The following is a 21363-nucleotide window of genomic DNA, read 5'->3' on the forward strand; positions in this document are numbered from 1 at the left end:
AAATTCGAAGTCGTGTTAAAGATACAGCAGGTAAAAGAAAGAGCGGTTTGGAGCGCTGAGTTGGCAGTTAGAGCCCGGGCCTATTGTGTACTGTCGGTTTTATACCCGGCCTCCCTTTTATTCATATATCCGTTTATACAAAGTTTGTTTAGGAGCAGAGACACAAAACAATAACGAATCTTTGAATTCTTTGATTTGGGCTTTCGCTCCTAAACATCTTCATTCTGGTCCCAAAATTGTTGAAATTGCTAGCTACTTAGCAGTTATTATCTTTAATGAAGGTTTTCAAGTTATTTTAAAATTTATGTTTATATTATGGGATGTCCTGTTGGTCGTGAAGCCCAAGCGTATGTTGAGAAACGGGATGAAAAGCGAATCTTACGTTCTGAGCGGCGCGTAAGTGATGTCGTTAAACAAGCCAGGATTGACTCAAGAGCTGAACAATCTGCTTCAAAAGAGTTTCACGAGGAAGAGGAAGGAATACTCTATGGACCAGGCATCGCCGATTGAGAGTAAGTTGATATTTTAATAGTTTTTAACGGACTTGAAACTTTAAACGCGTTTTTCTCAAAACTGTGTTTTTCAAACTTTTCTCCATTGTATCTCAGAAACGGCTGGACCGAATTACTTGAAATTTACAGGGCACACTCAATATATTTAAACGCATGGAATGAACTATTATCAATTTTCAAAACTTCGATTTTTTTATAGTAAAAAACAAAAAAACGCCTAATTTGCAACTTTTATTTCAAATGTCTATCAAAAATCCAATTTTTTTTATATTCATTTGATTATAGGTCATTCCCTGCTTTTAAGTCTACAAATTAAAACGCCGTTTATTTTTTTTTTTTCAGATAAGTCGATCAGCCGGAATCGTGGAGGAAGTGGGAGCTCTTTTTTTCGAGGCGGGGGTGTTCAGAGCGCTGTAACTCTATTTTTAGCTGAAATTTTATATTTATACTGTCCAAATATGTGTTAATAAATGATAAAAAACTTGAAGCTCTAAATATTTACTGGTCGTAGAAAAAAAATCCTAAAATATCCCTAAAAAACAGGCCGTCACATAGGAAAACCCCCTTAAGACAACAGGCCTTTCTTTTTAAAACTCGCATAAAGTTAAATAGATTTTTTTGATAAAGATCTGTCGGGCCGTTTCTTTGCAGTAGATTGTTTAAAAATATTTTTTTACGATTTTAATGAAAAGTAGAGACCATAAATAAGCATAATGGTTTTAATATCCTAAAATATTGAGAGGATAATGGTTTAATTATAATAATTTTATACCACTAATCTCATAATATAAGTTTAAAATTGGTAAATGTCAATTCATATTGAATAAGTTGATTATGTACACGTATCAGAGTTTTTGCAAAAGGCAAAATAAATAATTACTTAGGAAAATGCCACATACACCTGATTACTTATATGTGATAATTTTTCAAGGCTATATAAAATGTTAACACAGTAGAAGCAAATTTTAGGAACGTAAGATGAAATAAGATATTGATAAAAATACAACTAACTTAAATTTATATAATGTTACGATTATAAAATTCATTATTAACATAAATGAGCACCTTCAACTATTAAGTAAATCGCTAATGCATCAGACACATCTGATAACCAAATAGCCTATATAAACCCTGCTTTTTCTCCTGTTTTGACTTGTACCTATCATACAACCTGTACTTTTACTCTAAGAAACCCTTTTACTATTTTTGGTATGCTCACGTTTACTATTTAGCAGATATTTTACAAGAATAAAAATTTTAAAATACCCTTGAATCCATACACTTTAACATCAACAAACTATAGTGTTACCACAGCTAAACTCTTAGTATTATTATATAATTCAGAAAAAACAAACTATAATTCAGGAGAATATATTCTTGAACAAAATTTCACAAATCTAACAATTTATTACTAATACATTTATTGACATCAACATCAAAAAGTTGTTAGGCTTGTATACATTATAAATCAATTTTGCTCATAATAATATTTAATTTATAATCTATAACATTGCAAATGAATGAATTAATAAATGAAATATGAAATGTACGAATCTTCAATTCTAGGTCGTCAACATTGTGATATACATTATCAAAATATTTACAAACAAAATAAGTAAATTCAAACTAGGATAAACTGAAATATACATTATAAATCAATTTTGCTCATAATAATATTTAATTTATAATCTATAACATTGCAAATGAATGAATTAATAAATGAAATATGAAATGTACGAATCTTCAATTCTAGGTCGTCAACATTGTGATATACATTATCAAAATATTTACAAACAAAATAAGTAAATTCAAACTAGGATAAACTGAAATATAATCAAATACTATAATTACTATTTTAACAAGATATGAATAAAATATAAAGAATTTCATTCAAAAACACTTACAAACAATTACCAAATCGGTAATTTCTAGAACTCCCATAAACCATCTGAACTATGTTCGAAATGCAGAAATACAAAATAGCTATGATGATTAATCAATTTAGTTTCTGAATACCATACAAGCCGCCTAATTTGCATATTCAATATGATGTCAAATTTTACAGAACTTTTATCAGGTCAAATATAGAATATCTCTTGATTTTGCTGTTTATATATATGCTCATATATATATATATATATATATATATATATATATATATATATACATGTACATATATACACATAAAAATATGCATATTATTCCCTTACAAAGTTGTGTTCTTTAATATGTCCACCATCACCTTCAGAAACGAATCGTTTGCGACCTCTGAAATACAAAATAAATTTTGTGTAGAGTTAATGCACAAACAATATAAAAATCAATTGTAAGTTGTATGAGAAAAAAGTAAATTTTATGTGTATATCAAATTAAATCCATTTAATTTGGTCTTGTTCAAAAGTTTAATAAAACAAGACTTTTCACAAATGAAAGGATCATATGAAGTACTTCATTATCAATGACAGTAATAGTCAATATAGTAGAGTCAATAAAATCTCAAATTAATCCAACCATAAATTTTAATAACAAGAAAGCCTTAACATATTTAAAATATCTATATGTTTAATTATATTAAACAATATTTTTTAAACTAATAAGCAAGCTCACCTATTTGGCATTTTCTTCATAACATTTTCAGATATGAAACCAGCATTATGACATCTCTCTACAAATCGATCTAACATAATATATGCAAGCGGTACATCTAGGCATATGTCAGCCATATCATCAAAAACTCGTTGAAATCCCTTAGTGAATTAAAAAAGAATGTCAATAATACTGATACTTATAAGATTACTGATGATTTTTAGTTAAGATAATATATAAATAAAATAATGATGAAAATGATATTCCAAATCGTATAATTATAATAAATATCTTACTCTTTCCATCATATGCGGAGTTATGATAACTGCTTGATCCAAAGCTTTGAGAAATGTGCAAATTTGTGCTTCAGTATTAGAATTAACTGCTTCAATAGCTATAACCACTGCCTAAAATAACAACAACATTTCAATATTAACTAATTTTAAATATGGATTAGTTGATGTATGATTATACCTCATAAACCAACTCATGATGAAAATGAGGAACTTCTAGTACTTGTAAACATCTAATTGCTTCTTGAATGTCACCCGAAGACAAAAATTCTTTAAGTAATAGATTCATCTGGCGGGTCAAGGATTTCACTGGTCTCAAACCACCACCAACCCCCCAAACATTATCAAGACGAACCATTCCATGTTTCATGGATAAAAGAGTATCTGCACGACTTAGTGCAGTGCTTTAATAAAACAATTCCCAATTTAAATATATGAATGAGCTTCCAGTGATTTTTATTTTTTTCCGCATTATAATGAATGAGTGTAGATACAAAATCTAAAACTATCAATACTACAAATTTCAATATTGCATTGCAACATAGGTAATAAATTGAGCAATTCTTACACTAAACCAAGCCAAAAAGATCAAGCTTTTTCAAAAGTGTCACAAGAAGAGTACCCTGTGAGATATGTGCATTATATTTTCTGCTATATATCTATTCTATTTGTCTTCGGTATATTTCTTATATCTAAATTCTCAAAATGTTCTCATCTTCAAAACATTCTGTATAATCAAAGTTTTGCACATGAAAATAATTCCAAAAATTTGACTGAAATTTTGGCTTTACATCCTTATTGTAAACAAATAAGATTACCATAGTGAATACACTCTAAGAGTTAAATTTATGTACCTGGCATGCTCATTAGCTGGATTTTCTCTGTGAGTCGTAATGAATTTTGGTGGAAGACAATCATCAGCTACAGCTCTTGCTATAAAATTACCAAGCAGTGTTGGAGCTTCTGGAGTGTCTAGTATCAAATCTGGCAAATTTTTCAGCAACTCCTCAAATGCTTTTTTCATAGATCAAAGTTTGATTATTGTTTTGAAGATTATAATATAAGCACAATTTTAATAACCATAAAACAAGCAAACTTCATTACCATAAGCAATGTCTTTTTCACTTATCACAACTCCATAAAGGTCTGAAATAAGAACAGAGGTCATCTCCCGATGAGAGGGTTTATGATCCATAGCTAGTTCTATAGCCAATTGGGTAATCTGGATACAAAGTGTAATTATAACATAAAAAAGTAGCCTGCCCTATGTGTTTAAATAAACATATATTCACAAACCAAATATCTTCTAGGTCCAAATATGAACTCCTCAAATGATTGCGCAGCTTCTTGGGTATCCCCATGTTCAAAATATTCAAGAATAACGGGTTCAGCCTTTTTCTGTTCAACATAGATAGAGAAATAAATACAAACATATCATTTATGAGAACGAGAGAAGCAAATTTTACCAAGAATTCTTCTGCAGAAACTTCAGGAATAACGGCCTTCAACTCTATATCTTTGTGACTTATACATTCAGTATCAAAGTTTGGATCATTGATATCTTCATACTCTTCTAAAAGCTCTGAGCCTGGTAATCCCCAGACTCCTTTACCCCCCGCGCCACCTTTTTTGGGCAGCCCTCTCCCATGACCATTTCTAGGTCTGCGGCTGTTTTTCCAAGAACGTTGTGGTAACACCGCTCCTTTTTTCATCGATCAACATTATTTTCATTCAAAATTGATTTCATTTTTCGAGCTAATAGCAAATACTTACCTGAGGCCACGTTTTCTCGACTATTTTGTCGTACAATTCTTTTAGCTTTACGTTTAACTCTTTCTTGGGCTAAACCTGCTGCGCCAGTGGCACTTGCAGGGGTTTCGTTCCCATCCGTGACCATAGAATCCCCACATGCATCTCCAGCAACATTTGGAACACTTCCAGATGCTTCGACGTTTTCAACATCCATTGTTAAAGACACGCAATATTATCATCAAATGTTATTTTATGTTCAACTTTCCTGCTTAAAACTTAACACAAATGTGCATTCGACAGTTATTACAATACATATATCCACCAATAAAAGGATTCGATTTGAAAGAAAACTATTGCGTACTCAATGTGCTCTCTGTATACAAACAACACCGACCGTACACATACGTGCAACAACCACCCCGCTTTCATGCCAATAAATTTTCGCCAACATTAGAAATTGAAAATTTCCAAGTGCGTATGAAGACAGAAGGAAAGGGACTATCCTGATCTTTCAAATTCAGGTAAAGCGTTTATGACAAACATATCAATAAAAAAAATATCTCTCTTTAATGAAAACTGTCAAGCAATTTAATTACATTGCATATTAAAATATCTTTCATATATACAAGCTGTTCAAAGTTTATCAATAACGCATTAAGTGACAAAATATTCAACTAATTTCAAGGTTATATCGTTAGTGAATATCTAAATTCTATGGCATAACGTCATTGAATATGGCCATTCAATCTAATAAAAATATTAGACTATATGATTATTATTTGTCTAGCAAACGGTTTTTGGTGGGGCGTTACTAATATATAAAATAATAACTTTATTTTTCAGTTAATATTGATCAAAATATTTTTAATCTATCACGAAAGTACCTATCAGAATTCTGACAGTGGCATGATCATGGTGTGAATTTGCCTGTTAGAAAAAAAATTCTAGACGTTTATAAACCCTTTTTTCTTTTATCTCCTAATGTTGTTCTTTCTATGAAATCATTTTATATACTATAGGAATGGTTACATCACATCTTTACCGATATATACCACTATATTGGGTAGTAGGAAATGAATGCTCAGCACTGCTGCAAAGCTTTGTCTGTTGATTCCATAGCAGTCTGTTTTAATAAAGCATTTACTTTCTTGTGGTATTGATTTAATTGCAGATGTAAATACTGAAATTCATTAGTGACTCAAATTTGCGTGAAATAAAAAATAAGAAGCTTTATGTTAAAGATACAACGGTAATATATTAAATATTCAAACACCATCTCCATAACAGAAATTTAATATTTATTTTTAACATGTGAGATATAATATATATATAAATATATATTAATGTTAAATACAATTTAATTTATCATATATTTACATAGAATTTGCTTTATCACATTTGTCACAAAAATAAAATTCAATTAATATTTTTAATAAATTGATTAATAAAAGGAGTATTGTATATAATGATTAGGCAAAATAATTAAAATCTTCTAGAAACTCATTAACATTGTTATATGAAAGAAGAGAATCCTTTATCAGCTGAAGTTCAACTTGATTTATTTTATGTGCCTGCAAAAAATTATCGTTGAAAAATAAAATACAAATATAAATGGTTCCATTAGAATTTCATATTGCATTACAAACTCACCTTTAATTTCGTTTGTGTGTACCGAGCACCTTTTATCATTTTATCACATAAGTAATGCAGCCATAGTATATTAGAATACGGCTGGTAAGCTACCCAATTATTACTGAAAATATCAATAATTATTAATATTAAATATAAGATAATTTAAATTGTATTAAAAAATAATTATTACCAATTTTTTTCACGCATAAGCCTATAAATGTCAAACTGGTAATCACCGTCTGCAGAAAATAGTTCTTCATCAGCTCCGAGATCACTGTATAAGGCTTGATCATTGAATGTTATACGTGAAAAGGTAAAATCAATTATTGTTGCTTTCACTCCATGCAAAGGCAATGTAATAGTGAGTCCATCCAACTTATATGTAGCAGTCTAAAATAATAGTATATATATATATATATATATATATATATATATATATATATATATATTCAATAGGTAAGTCCTGGATTTTTTCAATATATTGATTGTTTTTTTTTTTTCGAATAGTAAATCCAATAATAAAAAACAATTTGTTTTTTGAAGATGTTTAATAACGACGTTTTGAAACTAGATACGTTCCATCATCAGGTTTATTCTGTCAAAGACAATGTTTTTTAAAACTATTGATTCATACATATGCATATATCCATATATTCATGTACATACAATTATATACATGAACATATACCCAAGTACATGTATATAGTGTATATACAAAAACATACATATAAGCACATATATGGATGTGTATATATTACTACTTATATACATGTATATATACACACAAAATTATTAAAGGATTAATCGTTTTTAATTAGGTTTAAAAAAATTTAGATATGAATCATGAATGATATTATGACTGATCTTTTATTAACACAATTTGACGAATTCAAAAAGATTAAACTGCTTTCAGAAAAAAGTCTTTTAAAAGTCTCTCTATATAAAATATTGGGTTCAAAGGTAAAAATATGTGAATTTTCAATGAAATGTTGGACAAGAGTGCTTTGGAAACTTCGGCTTTTATGATGAATGACGCTTAATTCATGTTGTCTCATTCTCTTATGGATGTATTGTGATGTTTGGCCAATGTATTGTTTTTGACAATTTTTGCAAAAGATTGAATAAACTCTATTAGTATTGAATTTTGGAGGGTATAACATTTGTATAACATAATATTTTGATTATAGTACTTATAGAAATTACCTTTTCAGATGTTGTTACAACAAGAACATTTCCCCAGTGCAAGTCTCTATGTTCAAAATCTAATGCTTTTTCAGCTATGGCTAATGACAATGCAACCTAAAAAAATTACTAATAAAGTATATATATATATATATATATATATATATATATATATATATATTGAAAAAGAATATATGATCAGTTGGTGATATACATTTGTTGCTCTGAAAGAGTGGATATCTAGTCATGATAAAAACTACACGCACTATATATGCACTCTTCTAGAGAAACAAAAAAGTTATTTACATATTCCATAAAATGATTCAATTCACACAATATTCAAAAATGAGTTCATATCAAATAATATTTGTAACATATATAAAACATTACACATAAAATATTGTCTCATTCTCACTCACATTTTATTCAACATTTGACTAAACAGCAAAAATTTGTTCATTAACAAAAAAAAAAAAAAGACTAAATAAATGTGTTACTGTATATATAGACAAATTTAGTTTATATAAGTGCAATACACATATTTATAAAAAAAAACTGCTACAAACATAAAATTACCTGTCGTAAAACACTAAGACTTTGTTTTGCATGTGTAAATTGAAAAGCTTCCAAACTTCTACCACCATTTCCTAGCTCTAGCACAATATACAGTTGATCATCACCAAACATTTCAGGATTATCATTCTCAGAACAATACTGTTCATCATATAGATTCCATAAATCAATCAACACTTGAGGATATTTGCCTCTCACACAACTAATTTTTTTCAATTCTGAGAAACCAGAAGTCGCATTCTCCTCATTGCTACGCAAATTGCTCAATTCCCTGAACATAAAACACAAGTCAATATCTTTGTCAATAAATAGATAAATGTTATGAAAAAAATATGCTTACATAACAATAATAATTTCTGATAAAATTTCATTAAACTTCTTTTGCTTTTCTCCATTAACAAGTAATGAACCCTCTATGGGTATGATTTTTATCACAGAACATTCTTGCGTTATTATATCTTTATAAAGATATACCTCACCAAACAACCCTTCCCCGATCTTGTGACACTTACGGAGAGATCTACACAAAAATAAAAAATATTTTAAATAATCGAAATCGTGTTAATTAATAGTAGTAACTAATTTAGTACAATAATATACATACATGTCAGGATAGCATTCACTAAAAGGCAAAGGAGATGTCTGTCCACATCTTCTTAGAACTATTTCATAAGCAGTAGCAGGACTGGGATCAAATTGTACGATGCTATTAGAACAGGAAATAAAACTTGATAGCACTGATCGAGATTTGGCTCGAGATTCATGCACTTCATTTGGTGCTGAACTATAGTTGGTATCATCAGACGATATCGAAATATATGACAATTGTTTATCAACAATTGATATGTTTGTTATGTTATCATGAATATGACCTCTCTGATAATCTGTGAATTATATTTCACATCTATTAGACTTACAACACATTAGACAATGAATATAATTTTCATATACATATAGCATAAGTAGAATAAATTTATAAAGTAGTTGGAACAAATAGCACAAGAAATCACTTTACCAGTCTTCACCAAAAAGGTGGAATGTTGAATACAGAGACAAAAAGAGTGAGCTATTATGCAAAAAAAAATGTCACCTTTATATATATTTTTTTGAAAAGAATAGAATAAACTTGATATAATTACAAAACACAAAAGTAAGATTGAATTATTAAAAGACTATAAATAATTATTAATAACATTGAGATATTTAAAGGATATCATAACAATAAATGGCTAGAGACGCTATTTACGAAGAACTTGTGAAATTTAAATACTAAAATAATACATTTAAGAAGCATAATATATAGCAATAATGCATAACATATAATACGTCCTAAATTTATTATTTTATAGTATTTAAATTCTGAAACTCTAGCATCTTATACTTCAATATTTAAGTACATAATTGGTTTTATACAGCTATATAACATAAATACATATATATTTGTTTAATAATATATAATAAAGGATAATGTTATATATATTACCTTGACTTAAAAATCGTCGATACATACACTAAAATTGGAATTACTTTTTAAATAGAAATAGATTCACTACCGCAGAACACAAAGAAATCTTGACTTTGAAGGATGTGAAAACTATGAACGATATGAGTCACGGGCTCAATTCTGAGAATACAGATACGTCGTATTAAGATTGCGCTGTGATAAATGTTTGAATTTTTAAATTGGAATCACTGCTTAGTTACAAAAGCGCAATTACAAAATTTATAATCAAATCAAAACAAAAAATTTTCGGAACAATGAATTACTTAAAACACGTCACTTTACGACCTGCTTTGATTAGTCAAGTTTACACTCCGAGAACAGAGGTACGATTATTGAAGGTTGCCAACTTGAAATGATATCTAGACTACGTCAGGTCGTCACACTAGTAAGGCCATAGATAAAAGAACAGTGCTTGTTAAGGCTACAGACACACTACAACGAGCGAACTTTTCATCGGTATGGTTTCTTTTTCTTTGTAACGAATAACTGAATAATCGATAAAAATGATTTAATAAGCGAATAATTATAAAATCTGTTATTAATTTCTTTAACATGTTTAATTACTTCTATCATCGTTAATTTAATTAAAATGTTATGCTATCAATAAATATTTTCAAACTGATGTAAAAATTATTCTTCCTTAGAATTAACTGATGTTAAAATCAAATTCAATATACAAATTAGTTTTGTTAGATAAAAAATAATGATTGTGTAAGTCGTCTAACACCAAGTTAAAACTAGCGGTGTATGGCATCGTGCCTTAAGGCAAATTGCTGGAAATTCCCGCAGCGTAACGAAATGTCCGATGAATATTAAATTTTTTCCAATAGATTATTATAAATAATGCTACATTATCTAATATTTATTTATAAGAATTGTATAAACTGAATTACAGAATCAAAATTATTTGTTTAAAGTATGTAAGCGAGCTTTAGAACTTCAGTCAGAATTAAAATAAAAATTTGAATAATTTTCGATATACAAAAAAATTTTTTAAAGAAAATCGAAACAAATTTTTTTTCCCAAAAGCAGTTTTGTCAAAACAAGCAGAAGTTTTTTGAATCATTTAAATCGGATGCTTAGTTCTCTCAAAAAACTGCAATTTTTTATACATTTAGCTCTGTATCTTTGGAATGGCTGGACCCCTGCCTTCCTTTGCAAAAAACTAATCAACTCTTCTCTCAATCATTACAAATTGAATGTTCTTTGTATCATTCAAATCGGATACTCCGTTCTCTCAAAAACTCGATTTCTATTTTCTGCATTCTTTGCTTCGTATCTCCGTAACGGCTGGACCTGACTTCGCTAAAAACAGCACGTCTCCCTATCAATAGGTATCTAATGTTTTTTGAACCATTCAAATCGGTTGATCCGTGCGCCCGAAAACGTGAACAAAAAAAATGCTGACTCACAATCCATTTTTTCTGAGGTATGCCAAAATGTTTAGAAACCTCTGAAACTTGAACACACGCAATCATAATCATTTTCGATTTTCCCCATTTACCCATTACAATAACTTACCCTACAGTAAGTTAAAAATAACGATTTAACGATTTTCATTCTGCAGTTATTATCAAACAGTGAAAACAAAATCTTATAAAAGCAAACAAATAGACCAATTTATTTGTAAAAAGCAATCTCCCTGCGTAGCTGTTTTAAAGACAAAACATCAAAGCGCTTAAGCGCCGCCTCGCAGTCAAACGGATAAGCATTGTTATTGAACCCATAGAAATATAAACAAAATTTGTACTTATCTCTATAAAATATCTGATAATTTGTTGTGCATATGTCTAATAATCATTTTTGACCGCCAGATAGCATTTTTTTTTTAAATTTTTTATTGGATCTCCGAAACCGCTCAACCTGCCCCTACCCAAAAATATATTCAGTTCTTCGCTTCGTCAATACAAATAAAATGTTTTTTGATTCATTCATTCGGAAAATCATTCAAAACGGACGCTCCCTTCTTTCAAAAACTGAATTACCATTTTTGGACCTATTTGTACCATATCTTCGAAACGGCCTTTGCCAAAAACTAATCAGCACGTCTCCCTATTAATACGAATCAAATGTTTTTTGAATGATTTAAATCGGTTGATCCGTCTTCTTGAATTTGTCGACGAAAATATGTATCCGAAATCACTCACTCACACACACACACATACATCCATTTTTTGAAACGTAAAAATATATAAAAAATATAATTTTAGATTTTTTTGCGATCAATATAACTTACCCTACAGTAGGTTAAAAATTGGTTCACTTTTTCTAGATGCATAATCACAGTCAATAAAAGCAAATATGTTACTATTATTGTACCAAAAGGGATTAAATACTTGAAATTAGATGAAAATTATTTCAAATTCATAATTTGGGTGGGCAATTAAATGTTTTACATGAAATTTAAGAAAATTTAGGGCGAAAATGTATCATAAAATATAAATTGATGATACAGATTGGCAATTGAATTAACTAATATTGAATTTGTAGCTAACCCTCAGAGCAAAAAACAGAATTCACCTTAACTGTAATTCAATCGATAAATTTTTTTATGGAAATTTTATTTTAATCTACTTAAATTCTAATTCCAAACTCATTTCAATACATGTTTCAACGCACACGATTGAATGGAATACTGTGAGGTTGTATGCTTAACCACTAGCCACAAAACACTAATATACATTGATACCCTGCCAGTCTCGAACGTTCCACACAACGAACTTTGCTTCACACAACGTACTAAAATCATTGTCATTTGTAGTCAAAAAAACGTATGTTGGAAATAACTTGGAAATTTTTGCTCTGCTATGAAAATATACTTGTTGTACTATACTAAACTATCAGCAGTTTCTTTGAAAACTCGGATGATAAAAGGGCACAAACGGAAGCAGTATGACTCTAATAATAACTTGTTTCGTAAATCAGTAATATTCTTTAAAATCTCCTTAATTATATATAAAATATATCTTATTTTCTATGAACACATTTCGAACTACAAAACAAATAAATTTTACTTTCATGCATTTGTATGGAAAACGCGTTTCCCATAGCAAACTTTTCACACAGTAAACTTTTTTCCTGAATTAAGTACAAAATGTGGAGAATCAATGAATTTCTTTGAGAGTGTAACATCAAGTAAAAAATAATTGCAGTAAAAGAATTATAAAACATCTTTATTTTTCGATGTTAAATTCTACGTCATCATTCTACTATTTTAAAATAAACAGTAAAGATAAAAATAAAAACTAAATATGAACAAAAAAAAATATAACTAAATGAACTATATCAATATATATATATATATATATATATATATATATATATATTAGGGTGGTCCTTAAAATGGTCAATTTCGAATTTCCTTGCTCCCAGGGGCTCAAATGGTTCGAAATAGATGAAAAACAATTCTCTGAAAGTTTTAGCTCTTAATATTAACGTTCAGATAGAGCGCAATTCAATCAAAGTTTGTATGGGAAGAGCATGAAAAAAATTTTGAAAATTTAAAAAACATGTTTTAGGTATAACTTAGCGACAAATGAATGAGTTTTATTCATTCATTTGTTCGCTAAATTACATCTAAAAAACATTTTTAAAATTTTTGAAAAATTCTCCATGCTATTTCCATACAAAACTTTAATTGAATTGTGCTCTATCTAAACGTTAATATTGAGAGCTAAAACTTTCAGAGAATTGTTTTTTATCTATTTGGAACTATTTGAGCCCCTGGGAACAAGGAAATTCGAAAATGACCATTTTAAGGACCACCCTAATATATATATATATATAAATCTTGAAATAAAAAATTACAGAGAACAACGCTTATTGACCTTCTCAGACTAGCACTAATACATAGTAAAGAGAGTTAACTTGTAAGTATTATGTTCTACTTGATGTTACACCCATATATATATATATATATATATATATATATATATATATATATATTTCAAGAAAGATAATTAAAATGTTAATTGCACTTACCTATACTTGTAGAATTTGTTAAATTCAATGAATTATTCTCATCTATTATTGATGGTATATTAAGCCCAGACTGTAAGCTTTTATTATGTATGTATACATTTAAAGAACGACGCCACTTCTTCCCAGGTAAAAGATTTATTGACAAGGGCTTATCTGGCCGTCTGCAAGGCTTATAATTTTCAAATTTTTTATATTTGCAAGCTATGTTTGTGTCCTGTTGTTGGTCACCACATTTATTTTCATTGTTTGTAACATGCGCAGATTCACTAAGATTCAAAGTACATCCAATATGAGATAATGAAGAAATATTATCTGATGATCTTTTCATTGGAGTGCTCTTGGCGACAGGTTGAATACTATTTTCTCTGACTTTAGATATAACTTCATTATTATTGGTATTATATGTTTTATCTGGAGTGTCTTGATTTTGGATATAAATTTGTGGTATGGCTTTACAATTGAAACTCAACTGTTCTCCAGAATCAATACATACAATATCTTCTGAAGTGTGATCATTCAAAATATCTGTAATTTTTTGGTTAATATGTATATTCCTATTATTGTAGTAAACATGACAAGAATTACATGACAAGAATTACATATATGAGATTATTATGTGCATTATGTGTGAAAAATATAGATTATATTATAGTATAGACTGAAGAGTCTATAAAGTATAATGGTGCATAAACCAACAAATTTCGTTAAATTGAGCAATTGGTTTCTAATTGACAGCATATAGATTTGAATTTGAAGTCTTTTCTAAGCGATTTTAAACAATTTTTTGTATGCCAAAATAATATCTATAAAACATTGAAGTAAATCATTACTTTAACATAAAGACACTAAAAAAAATTAAGCTATTTATTAATAAGTAACATTTAAGCAAACCTGAGTTGTGTTCAGCATCTTGACTTATTCCTGATTTATATAAACCGCAAAGAGATTTTTTTACAGTAGATTTTCGGTTTGGAGTTTCATTCGTTAGTTGTTCAGCATCTCGACTTATTTCTGATTTATATAAACCGCAAAGAGATTTTTTTACAGTAGATTTTCGGTTTGGAGTTTCATTCTTTACTTGTTCAGCATCTTGACTTATTCCTGATTTATATAAACCATGAAGAGATCTTTTTACAGTAGATTTTCGGTTTGGAGTTTCATTTTTTAAACATTCGTTTTCTGGCCTGAACATCAATAAACAAACTTATATAAATAAGAAAAATAACTCTTAGTTATTAATTACATGATTAGGTTTAAATCAATGCTATTTAGTTTCTAAATTATAATATTAATAAATTTTACCTCACCTCTCAGAAATTAACCTATCAAATGTATCGTTCCAGTCAACTCCGATAATATCAGGTGAGTATGTAGCATCACGTTCTCTGGTATCATCAAAAATATTAAAAGAATCTTTACTTTCGAAACTATCACATAAAATGCAATCACTTGAAAATGAATTGTTCATTTCTAATTTACTTTTTATAGCTTTTTTGAATGGCATTTTGCACAAATTTAGTTAACATAAATCGAAGTTTGATCTATGAATAAATGAATCATTTAACAGGTTGTGTTTAAATAACATTGAGCACATCGTCTTATAACTTTCAAATGAAGATTAATTCCAATGATTTCTGTTTTGTTTTGATCGTTCCGTTGAAAAGCGTATTTATGCATCAACGACAAAATTTAATAGCGAAGAACGTGACGTATTACAAACCATAGATACCATAGAAGAAATTTTCGAGATGTACTTAACATGAATTATATATGCTACACGGCATCGTTTTCCTCATCAGAGAGTGGCGGTTGTGGCCATAGATAGATAAACATGGCGGTTGTGGCAATCATCGAAATTTTGATTGCAATACAGAATGAAGACTAATTTTGCATTAATACATTTTTAAATTTTTTAAAAAAGTTTACATTTATCAAAACAATTGTAATTTGCAAGTAAACTTATTAATTCGTCGTTTTATATTTCATTTCTTAGGGGCCGTCAATTAATCATGTTAGGCTTAAAAGGGCGGGAAGGTTTTGACAAAAATCTCGAAATATCACAAGGTGAGGTAGTAAGATATTACCTGAATTCATTTGTTCCATATATTTAAAAAAATCTAATTTTTTTCAAAAAAAAATCTAGGTCCTAAAAATACACCCGATGTTGGGTAGCATAGAATTTTTTAAGTTTTTGATTTTTTTGATCATTTTTGAATCTTTTAGAAATATTTGAAATTTTTCGAAAAATTTGATAAAAACGAAAGTTTGATTTTATTTGTTTACACTTTAAAAACATAAATATTGGTACGGAACCCAAAGAAAAAAGAACAAAATCGTTACTTAATAATAAAATCTCTATAAAATGTGTGATAATTTGATGTGTGTATGTCTAATTCATTTTTTAACTTTTATTTCTGAATCTGCAAAAGCGCTGGACCTGCCTTCCTAAAAATTTAATCAATGTTTTATTCCGTCAATACAAGTGAAATGTTTTTTAAATCAATCAAATCTGACGCTCAGTTCTCTCTAATAAAAATTGTTTTTTTTTTTGAATAATTTAAAAGTGCTTTCGAAATTGTCGACAAAAATTTGCACATACGCGCACACGCCACACAAAACATCAATTTATTTAAGATATGCCAAAATGTTCAGAAGGGTTTGAAAATGAAATATATAAAAAAATTCATTTCCGATTTTTTTGCGATTTCTATAAATATGGTATAATATAGAAAGATAAAACTCATTTATTAATTATAATTAATAAGTAATTTTTAGAATTATTTATTTTGATTTAATACAAATATACCAAAAAGCTGATAATAAATATTTTGCAGCTTATATCAAAAGAAGAATTTATTTGATATATAACAAAGTTGAATAAAAATTAACATAAGATTGACAAATATTAAATATTTGTTATTAAATGAATTTGTTATCATCAAAATATACTACCATTAAAACTTGCAAATATTTTTTATGATTATAATTGTGAGTTCTCGTATTTATTCTTGGAGAGACAAAATGATTGCAATATTGCATTTAAATATGCAACCATCAATTGTGATATTTAGATAGTACGATAACGAATGTTTTTTATCTGAATAATAAAATATAAAATTTATAACACATCTGTATGCCGTAATCCAAAACCGGATTTGCTTTCAAGTTTGTTTGAAGAAAATAAGGAATTCAATCATTGCAATTTTGTATTTGAACATTTTAGATTGCACTATCCAAACGTCCTGAAATCCTATACTATAATGATTCAATATTACTGCTCTAACAAAGCAAAATAAAATAGCATATTCAATAATATAAAATTGATGAAAGTTATTAAAAATTAAGGGCAATAATTATGACCCTCGGTGGCAGAAAAGAAGCATCTACATTCTACACTGTTCACATAAGCCAATTCTGCAGTCTTGAATTTATTAGGAAAACTAGTTGATATTGGTATTTTGCCTTGAGGCAAGTTACATGAACTTCCCGATATGTGTAATTAATCGACTTAATCAATAAAAAATAAATTAATTTATTTTAAGTGATTAAAAGTATTCCAATTGAATTTATTAAACATAACATATTTGAAAACGAACACGTTAGCTCGGAGTATTTTCTAAAAGCAAATTTTCACAAATCAATAATTTTTACAATCGAACCAGTTTCCGTAGGACTTTAATGGTTTAGTATGTTCATTAAGACTACGTACTCTATCGTTATATCAAGTAAATCGTCTAATTTCAATTTTAACAAACGTCAAAAAAACTATTCATTTTCTCAAATTTTGATAAATTTCAAAAATTAAACTACTTGTCGTAAGGCCGTTATATTTCAGTAAGTTCTATAAGACCATGATATATATCGCCAAAAAAAGTTTCATAAAAATCGGCTCAAATTTTTGTTTTAACAACGAATTACAAGAAAACGGCTCGGTAGATTTTCACCTAAAACTAATCAGTATCATTCCCAACTAATATCTTTCGAACAGTTTTTGATTTTTTAAAATCGCTTTGGTAGTATGAGTTTAAATGTGGACGAAAAGTTTAACACTTTTTTTCAAATTTCAAAGAAACGGCTCGGCCGATTGTTGCACAAAACTGACAAGCGACAGTCCTCATTGAGACACATCGAATAGTTTTTAAATTTCTGAAATCATTTCAGGCGTTTTTGAGCAAACGTCGATGAAAATTCTAATTTTGACAAATGCCAAAAAAACAATACTAATTTTTGCAAATTTTGACGAATTTTTAAAGCTAAACGACTTACAAGAGAACGGCCCGGCCGATATTTACCAAAAACTCATCCGCACGATTCCCAACCAATATCTTTCGAACGGTTTTTGAATTTTCAAAATCGATTCAGAATTGCGAGCTAAAAAGTGGACGAAAAAACGTTTACTTTTCTGCTATTTACAATAAAACTTGGCTGATCGTCGCGCAAAATTGATGATCGCTAGTCCTCATCAAGATACGTCGAATGACTTTTAAATTTTTGAAATCGGTCCAGCCGTTTTTGAGTAAATGTCGATTTACGGCAAAAAATCTGTTCACACACACACACACATACATACTTTTTCCAAATTTGGTCTCATTCGATTCAGAATGGCTTGAAACGTTGAGAAAACATAAAATTAGCGAGTCGGATTTTTTGATAAAAACATAAACTTCTCCTTCGGGAAGTTAAAAATTTGAAAAAGAAAATAATTTGAATTATATTTACACTTAAATATTTATAGCTATATTTAAAAAATATTAATTAAATATTAGAAATATATTTGCATGTTGATAAACTTCTTATTGAATTTATTTATTACTAGAAAGACGAAAATATCTGAAAAGATTTGTTATACAATTCAAAACTACAGATTTGATTTATATAAAATTTATTGAATTTTTGTTTAGGTAGGAGATAATAAAAATATTATGTAAATGTAATTATTAAAAAACAATTCTTTGTTAACAGTTCAAATTTTATAATTTGATTTAACAAATTATATTTAAATTGTATGTCTTTTTTAGGTTAAAGCGCGAAATTTATTCACAGTTTTTATTCTGTTTACATGAATGTACATTATTTTTAACTCTTATATTAACATGTCTCGTTTACTTATTCAAACAGTAGATTTTCTCTAAAGTAGTTCACGAGAGAAACATTCTATAAAATAGATAATTGCTAGAGTGTAATATGATATTTTATAATTCGTGACTATTACTATAATAAATTATTTTTTTGTATATGTTACGAAATTGTAAATCAAGTTTTACATAGGGTTATAAAGTTAATGTTTTCCCTAACTGTAGAAACCACAGACACATTAATACACACATGCACACACATATATAGTTATATATATATATATATATATATATATATAAATTAATTTCATTTTATTTTTCAAATTATACATGTGGCTGCGCGTTTAATATGCATTGATGCGTTCACACAAATAATAATATTTAAGACTATTTAAACTTACTACAGATTTATAAAAAAATAAATTTAAATTATGTCGAATTCAGTTGCAATTAATGTTTACCTCTTAAATTTCTATATTTAATCCAATAATAAGAAGCAATTACTGATAAAATAGATAATAAGCTAAGTGCTAAGCCCGATATTACTGCAAATCCAATGAATGATACACATACGCTGTCGAATTTATCCTCATCCAAACCCAAATCTTGAGGAAGAATGACGCGCAGTCCTCGCGCTACTGTAATGGGTTCTGCAAATGTTTGATTACTGATATTACTATATAAATCACGACGTCTTCGTCCAGGTTCTGTTTTCTGTCCTGGTACTGGGCACATTTCACAGTCGGTTTTGCATAGTTCAACATTGCATTCCATGATCAAATCCATCATATCCGGAAATTTGAATGCACTGAAATACGCATAGGCAATTATTGACGCGCCTGTGTTTTGAGTTTGACGAGTTTTCTGGAAAGCTCCAAAAAGTTTCGGTTTTAAGACACATCCATTAGTATCGGTGAGCATGATAATATTCTGAGAATCAGAATCTCTGGCTCTGCAGTCCCGCACGCGAATGTCAAAGCCTGGATCGCCGGTGATTGATACTACCAGTGTCATTATTTCTCCAATTTTTACAAGACCATTTGCAGGACCGGCAAACGGACCACGACCTTGCTGTATTTCTAAGCTAGCCATGGCGGTATCTCCGCTGAATGTAACTATTTCCTGGTTCAGCATGCCCACGCTCAACGGAATGCTTAACGCTTTGTTAATATTACCTTCCCATAAACATCTCACGGAACGAATTGTATCCCATACTTCTTGAATACCTGGTTCATTTTGCAGAACTAACACGTTTTCCAAATAAGACTGACCTTGCGTATCAAAGCCATTTATAAATTCAGTACCACATGAGTTCAGACTGACTGTAAAGGAATACTTGGTTTGGCCGGAATTTGCTTGAACGTAACGGCATTCAGGATTATTAAAGAAACCCTTCGAATAAATAATTCCATCATATTGTCTATTGAATTCGACATTGATGGTCATCATATCTTTTGCGCATTCTACATCGAGAGCGTGGATATGAGGTGGATGGTTGTCATCTAGTGGTTGTGAAGGTTGCGCGGGTGAAGTTGGAAATGGTTCTAATGAGGATGGTGGGGAAGTAGGGAAGGGTCGAGTACCTGGAGGCTGGTATCCTGGTGAACTAATCGATGGAGTAGGCGAGGATGTGTAGGTAGGGAATGAAGGCTGGGCTGACGTATAAGTTGGAGATGATGGCTGTGGTGGTTGAGATGGCTGTGATGGTTGAGCTGGCTGAGATGGTTGAGATGGTTTAAAAGTAGTGTATGTTGGTGATGATGGTTGAGAAGAAGTGTAACTAGGTTGGGATGCTGTGTAACCAGGCTGCGGCTTATATGGAGGTAAAGCTGGTTGTGATGTTTGGGGCCTTTCGGGTTGATACGGCACTTGAGGCGTCGATAAAGCATCGGATGGTGGAATACTTGGAAAACCAGTTGATGGCCGGTAAGGAGGTTTTGTATCAAATGTAGGCACTGCTGAGGGCGTTGAACCTATTGGAAAACTAGGCTGGGGTGTTGAACCTGGATATGGATAACCCGTTGAAACGCTGGAGCTAAATGGTCCAGGTTGTCCAAATCCTAAATTATTTCCGCCATTGTAAACTACTCCAGTTGATATTGTTGGATTATAAGGTTTTTGAGTAGTTGGCATTTCAAATGGACGAGGTCTTTCTGGATTACTAGAGGGAGGAAGATAACCACGTACCAAACTCTGCTGGCGGGCTATAACAAATAAAAATAGAATCAATGACACAAATAAAATGAAATGTTTGCATAACTTATGAAAAATTC

At 29.5% G+C, this 21363-nt stretch overlaps 3 protein-coding genes across 3 annotated transcripts in view; all 3 read right to left on the reverse strand.

Moving 5' to 3' along the window:
* Nucleotides 1-2267: 2267 nt before the first annotated feature.
* LOC113376888 (programmed cell death protein 4) lies at nucleotides 2268-5578 on the reverse strand. The gene is made up of 9 exons (XM_026616978.1): nucleotides 5165-5578; nucleotides 4858-5093; nucleotides 4688-4789; nucleotides 4496-4613; nucleotides 4246-4405; nucleotides 3573-3795; nucleotides 3395-3505; nucleotides 3120-3259; nucleotides 2268-2780 (listed from the first exon to the last, which is right to left on the reverse strand). Exons 1-9 carry the CDS (start codon nucleotides 5355-5357, stop codon nucleotides 2711-2713), a joined length of 1353 nt encoding a protein of 450 aa, XP_026472763.1. The 5' UTR covers nucleotides 5358-5578; the 3' UTR covers nucleotides 2268-2710.
* Nucleotides 5579-6593: 1015 nt separating this feature from the next.
* Nucleotides 6594-15604, reverse strand: LOC113377006. Its single transcript, XM_026617160.1, has 10 exons — nucleotides 15323-15604; nucleotides 14907-15199; nucleotides 14016-14540; nucleotides 9135-9414; nucleotides 8871-9050; nucleotides 8534-8801; nucleotides 7979-8074; nucleotides 6966-7165; nucleotides 6794-6896; nucleotides 6594-6714 (listed from the first exon to the last, which is right to left on the reverse strand). Exons 1-10 carry the CDS (start codon nucleotides 15517-15519, stop codon nucleotides 6613-6615), a joined length of 2244 nt encoding a protein of 747 aa, XP_026472945.1. The 5' UTR covers nucleotides 15520-15604; the 3' UTR covers nucleotides 6594-6612.
* A 3936-nt stretch (nucleotides 15605-19540) lies between these two features.
* LOC113375188 overlaps nucleotides 19541-21363 on the reverse strand; it is a 35255-nt gene continuing 33432 nt past the window's right edge. Inside the window, exon 4 of the mRNA XM_026615134.1 lies at nucleotides 19541-21294. Within this exon, the coding sequence (XP_026470919.1) occupies nucleotides 19541-21294 (1754 nt within the window). The remainder of the gene's footprint in view (nucleotides 21295-21363) is intronic.

Source organism: Ctenocephalides felis, unplaced genomic scaffold, assembly GCF_003426905.1.
Source record: "Ctenocephalides felis isolate EL2017-DRISC unplaced genomic scaffold, ASM342690v1 CF-g0.4_SCAFFOLD_01886, whole genome shotgun sequence".
NCBI classification, from domain to species: domain Eukaryota; kingdom Metazoa; phylum Arthropoda; class Insecta; order Siphonaptera; family Pulicidae; genus Ctenocephalides; species Ctenocephalides felis.